This window comes from Nicrophorus vespilloides, unplaced genomic scaffold, assembly GCF_001412225.1.
Source record: "Nicrophorus vespilloides isolate i.1.1-1 unplaced genomic scaffold, Nicve_v1.0, whole genome shotgun sequence".
Taxonomy (NCBI): Eukaryota; Metazoa; Arthropoda; class Insecta; order Coleoptera; family Silphidae; genus Nicrophorus; species Nicrophorus vespilloides.
Genome location: NW_017099359.1, coordinates 1 through 5,891, shown reverse-complemented (window position 1 = coordinate 5,891; position 5,891 = coordinate 1). Strand labels below are relative to the sequence as shown.

The window sequence follows — 5,891 nt, the reverse complement described above, 5'->3', positions numbered from 1 at the left end:
GTTGCCTGCCCCCAAAAAAATTTTCGTGGACGCCTATGGACTGAGAGAAACGTCAAATATCTTACGTCAATTATAACCTTTAAACGTTTAAATTTTTCTTATACATTTTTTTAATGATATTGAAGCAATTTATAACAATTGTGGGAAAAATATTGAAATTTTCATAAAGTTGTTACATATTGCGCACAGTGTTATGATCAACCGACACTGTGTATCAAATCCGAAAAGCGCCGTCCTTAACGTGTTAAACAACATCCCTTGATATGCTTCAACATAGAGAAGAAACATTTTCAATACGAATACAAAGAACATTACCTTGAGGCAAAACCTAACCTTGTAAACTTGTCAATCGAAAATTTAATTGTTTAACCTCTTCGTAACCTTTGTAACTGTCTTTGACAAATTAATTTTATTAACCTCTTTCTGTCAAATCTTAATTTTTTAACTTCCTCCTCAACTTTCTAACTGTCATTGATAAAATTGAAATCTTTGTAACTGTCACTGACATTAACACTTTTATTATGTGTAATGTCAATTATGTTCATTGAAGTTGGTACGGGTGGAAATGAAAATGCTTTGTAATATTGAAAATGTTGTCTTTTGGTATAAATAGTTTAGTGAGTAGTAATGTAGTAATGTATAGATCTTGTTGTTTTGTTGTTCTTGAGTGTCCTACAAGTTGGTTGATTTCTTTCAGCCAGCAGGAGACAACACACTAAACGGTCACCACTTGAACCAACACAATCGTACCAACACCACCACCACCAATACCATCACCGCCCCCGCTCATCCCAACCTCAACAACAGCAACAACAACCAGCATCATTTCCACAACCACCACCACCTCCAACTACAACTACAACAACAACAACATCACCACCACCTCCAACAACAACAACAATTGACGTCTCCATCCTGTTACAGCGAGAAGAGCTCGGGGGCGGCAACAGGGCAACAGCGGCCGCCCAGTAGTACCCATCGCGGGGACGACGGTTCCAGCGGCTACGGCAGTCCCGACTCAGAGACCTTCGAGCCTCCGCAATGACGCACCCGACGTCTCCTCTAGGACATCAACATCATTCAAAAACAACAACAGCAGCAACAAGCGTTCAACATTGTCGTCTTTCTCTATATCTATCTCGTGCAATAATAATGTTAATATTAATCATAGTAAGGACAAGTCGGTCGGGTGAGGTGAGTTGAGTTGAGTTGAGATGAGACGAAGTGAATTAAAGTGCAGTGCGGAATGGAAAACTTTGCGATTTTGTGCTCAAGAGGATCTCAAATGTGCTAGTCTACTTGCCAAAAACAGTTACAGAAAACGAAAAACGAAAATTGTGAAACACTTCGATGACTGACCTGTATATATAAATATGAAGAAACTATAGGTTTTTTTTACGTTTGTTATATTTTCATGCTACTTCATACATGCAAATACACATATATTACATTTATAAATATATAAAAAAAAAACAAATAAGCTGCATGTAACGGCGATAAAATCGAACAAATGAAAAGACTCATCGATATTCGTTTGTTCCATCCACGGACTACTACTCTAAAAACGCATAGTATACGATTGTTTAATTTGTACTCGAATCGTCCTTGCACGGACACCCTGTATATTTTATCGATTATCCTTATTGTTTACGAAATCTACTTATATAAATATATATATATATATAAAAAAAATTATTATACATTGACAAAAAAAAGTATTTAAAAATGATTGTATATAAAGAAACAAATATATTATATATATATATATATATATTAAACAAGACAAACAAACAAATCGAATGTATTGTATATAATGTATACTATATGTATATCTGTGATGCGCGGTCAAATAAATTCAATTAATAAATTTAGGGAAATTTTCTGCTTCAATTTTGTACGGAATCATTTTACCAACTTGAACAACAAAAAAAAAACTAACAGTGTTATTAATTCAAATATGAATTACAGCGCCATCTTTAGATTTTGTGTAACTAACCTTTAAAATGCTACTGTGACATTATTAAATTTACTTGATTCAATTTACCTTCATTTAATTCAATGTTCTTGTGAATTCCTCTGAATTGTTGATCGCACATCACACCTATACGTAATTTCCTTTTTCAACGAACGACATAATTTTTGATACACTACAACCGTTTCGATATTTTTTTTTTTTTAAACTGTTATCGTTTTGTTTCGTGTAAGCGAGGTTGCTGTAACAAATGTACGCGTGTTGCGGGTCGGAGACATCTCACGTCGCTTCTGTGAACTACTTGACAGAGGCCGTTCTTTCGCACACGACTCACCCTGTAACTTCCGCTTCGAGGAAATCTTGTAAATATTACACTTCTCACTTTGTATTATATATAAATATAGACGAAACAAAAATAACTTTGAAAACGCTGAACATTTTCGCGACAAAATTCTTATACGAAAGAAACAAAAGAATCATCGGACTTCCTATGTATTATATATATATTTATATTCGAATGTATTGAAAATATTCTTTCCTTTCTTCCTTCACACTATAATTTATCGTTTGTAATTACAACAGCGCTCAGTTTCCACGCCGCTTCAGTTTCAGCTGCTTTGTTGGCTGCCTATGTATACGAAGACCGGAACTTTCTTTACAACCGTACATTGTCTTAGTTTCTCAATTGTATTCTAAATATACGGCTTTTACAACATCTATAGGTCATAAACCATTTTTCTTTTTATTATTACATAGTGTGTATAACGCGAAATTCCAGCTGAAACAGAACAAAATTATTTTAAAGTGTGCTTACGTTAATTACGAACAAATGCTTTAATTATTAAAACATATCTTTGCGAAATCATTGTTTTCTCATCCATATTTATCGAACTATGTACAATTTCTCCACGTTACGTTGTCTCTTATTATTATTATTCTGTTTATTTGTTATATTAAGCGGGGGGAAAGATCGTATGAAAAAAAAAACTATATATATATAATGATAATGATTACAAGAGGAATACTTTGTACATAAACAAGTTATTGATATATTGAACAAGAAAATTGAATAAATGTTGTCTTTTTGTTAAATAACACTTGCATTTTTACCTTATCTATAACCATTCATTTACATGTGTACATCTTCTTAAAAGTAAGTATAAATTACATAAATATAATTTTATTGAGTGTTAAATAAGTTGCCTATATTAAATTGTTTTAAAATCTTTATTATTCTTATTTGGGAACATTCTTTTACGTGAAATTATTATTATTATATCACAATCAAACTGTGTATGAACAAAACATCAAAATTATATGATGAAATCTTTATATTTGACGACATTTGTTAAATTGTGTAATTAATATCTTGATTGAGTATCAAAACCTTAATTGTTCAATAATTTAAGTGTACTTAACTTAATTCAAACTCTAAATATTATGAATGAACGTTAACTTGTGAATTAAGTACAGAAGAATTAGTATTTAGAGTAGATTTTAGTCATTTTTGTGAAATTATAAGGCAGCACGTTTTGCTTCACTTGTTGTTTATTTATACACTTTTATGTTATGTTACACAGCGAAAAAAACACGATAGTTTTTAACATAATGACGTAGATAGTTACGGCAATGAACCAATTTTGCAATCGATCGAGAGATCGATGAAAAACAACTTCATTTTAAGGCGCATCAACTCATTACTCAACAGATAATTCCAATTCAACGATAACATTATAATTTTGTAATGTTTATTATTGCTGCTCTATGAACGATAATGTTTATTTTTCTTTCTTTGATAATAAAAAACGGATTGTCTGCAGCAGTCGCAAATGTAGAACGTAGATGCAGTAGATGCATGTGCCAAGAGACATATAAAGAATATTTTTAGGATTTCAACTGATTATGTATCTATTAAGGGTCAGAGAGGAGAGCGTGCAGATGCGCGCATCGTACGATCGGTTCAAATGGTTCAAATCCGAAGACGGCGCACGCGTATACCCAATGTTTATACTCGTATTTGTGAGGGGAAACATGGAGCTATCGAAGCCCCAGTATCACTTCGATGTATTTATTATAAGTTAAAGGTTGCGAGAAGAAAAAAATGTTGCTTAAGTTAGTTCTGGTGGCGTTGATACCGGCGTGTTTCGGTGCTTTGAACCCGATCATCCTTGTGCCTGGAGATGGTGGCTCCCAACTGGATGCAAAGATTAACAAAACAACAACAGTGCACTACATATGCCAGAAGACCACCAAGGACTTTTACAACATCTGGCTGAACATGGAGCAGCTTGTGCCGCTCGTCATCGATTGCTGGGTCGACAACATCAAGCTGGTCTACAACAATGTCACAAGGAAGACAGAGAACATGCCCGGTGTCGAAACAAGGGTCCCAGGTTTTGGGGGCTCCGAAACAGTGGAGTGGCTGGACCCCAGCCACGCATCCTCAGGCGCCTACTTTAAAGACATCGCAAACATGCTCGTCACTGTAGGTTACGAGAGGAATGTCTCAATTAAAGGAGCACCGTTCGATTTCCGCAAAGCTCCCAGTAATTAATCAAAATATTAATTTCCTTACAACTCATTCAATCGATGCTTTCAGATGAAAATCAGGAGTACTTTGTTAAACTGAAAGAACTGGTTGAAGAGACCTACACGGAAAATGGGAAAGCACCGGTGATGCTTCTGGCCCACTCGATGGGTGGCCCAATGTCATTATACTTTTTGAACCTGCAGACTCAATCGTGGAAGAACAAATACATCAAGTCTTTGGTTTCTTTGAGCGGCGCTTGGGGAGGCTCCGTTAAGGCCGTTAAAGTCTATGCAGTTGGTAATTCAATGCTCTTAGTGAATTATTAAATAAAAATAATTTAATCTCAATGAATTTCAGGCGACGATTTAGGCTCTTACGTGCTCAACGCCAAAGTAATGAAGCAGGAGCAAATCACTAACCCGAGTTTGGCTTGGCTGATGCCATCCACCATTTATTGGAAACCGAATGAAGTTCTGGTGCAGACCGATAAGAAGAACTATTCCCTGAGCAATATCGAAGATTACTTCAGGTGAAATCGTTAATTTTAACGATAACTTAAATTGCAATTACAATAAATTTGCAGGGATTTGCAATTCATGGATGGTTGGGAGATGTACCAGGACACGGTGAAGCACAGCAGCAACTTGACGGCGCCGGGAGTCGAAGTGCATTGCCTTTACGGAACGGACGTCGACACAGTTGAAAAGTAACGATAAATTGATGTCGCATCTCTCGCCGATGATAATTTTGGTAACGTTTCAGGTTGTATTATAAACCTGGAACTTGGCTGGACGGAAATCCGACGTTGGTTAATGGTGACGGTGATGGTACGGTGAACAGGAGATCTTTGGAAGGATGCACGCATTGGACGAAGCTGCAGCAGCAGAAGGTCTTCGCCACTGCCTTATCCAAGGTCGATCACATGGCCATCCTCAACCACAACTCGGTCCTATCGTACATCAGAAACTTAGTTAATCAAGTCTAGTTTTGTGATAGAAAACAATACTCTCCTCTCCATTCACTGATGAAATTAGGTTTAGGTTCGCCCTCGAAATGCCATAAAAATAATGGAAATACCGTTGACTCGTATTAGTGATATTACATTTAAATAATAATACTCCCAATTAATTTGATGTTGTTGGAAATGAAAGAGCTAAGACTATTTTGTAATTTAAAAAGGAAAAAAATCTTGAATTGTGAATAAAAATCAATTTAACACTACATATAATATTTTGTTTTATATTATTTTGACCAAAGAAGAGCTCAAATTCTAATTGAGGTGCTAGAAAAATGTGCATTTTACTGTACAGAAAAGACTACTTACCCAACATCCAAATATTTTATTTCAAAATTGAAAAAAATGCTCGAATAAGCAGTGTTTTTACATTT

At 35.3% G+C, this 5,891-nt stretch overlaps 1 protein-coding gene across 1 annotated transcript; it reads left to right on the top strand.

Moving 5' to 3' along the window:
• The first annotated feature begins 3,941 nt into the window (after window positions 1-3,941).
• Window positions 3,942-5,723, top strand: LOC108564396 (group XV phospholipase A2-like). Its single transcript, XM_017923429.1, has 5 exons — window positions 3,942-4,518; window positions 4,572-4,799; window positions 4,860-5,031; window positions 5,086-5,208; window positions 5,265-5,723. Exons 1-5 carry the CDS (start codon window positions 4,074-4,076, stop codon window positions 5,485-5,487), a joined length of 1,191 nt encoding a protein of 396 aa, XP_017778918.1. The 5' UTR covers window positions 3,942-4,073; the 3' UTR covers window positions 5,488-5,723.
• Window positions 5,724-5,891: the final 168 nt, after the last annotated feature.

Bases quoted from the DNA above. Each gene is read 5' to 3' on its own strand.
- LOC108564396 (XM_017923429.1), top strand. From the start codon at position 4,074: ATGTTGCTTAAGTTAGTTCTGGTGGCGTTGATACCGGCGTGTTTCGGT. The intron at 4,800-4,859 runs GTAATTCAATGC...AATGAATTTCAG, and splicing joins CGTTAAAGTCTATGCAGTTG to GCGACGATTTAGGCTCTTAC. The intron at 5,032-5,085 runs GTGAAATCGTTA...ATAAATTTGCAG, and splicing joins AATATCGAAGATTACTTCAG to GGATTTGCAATTCATGGATG.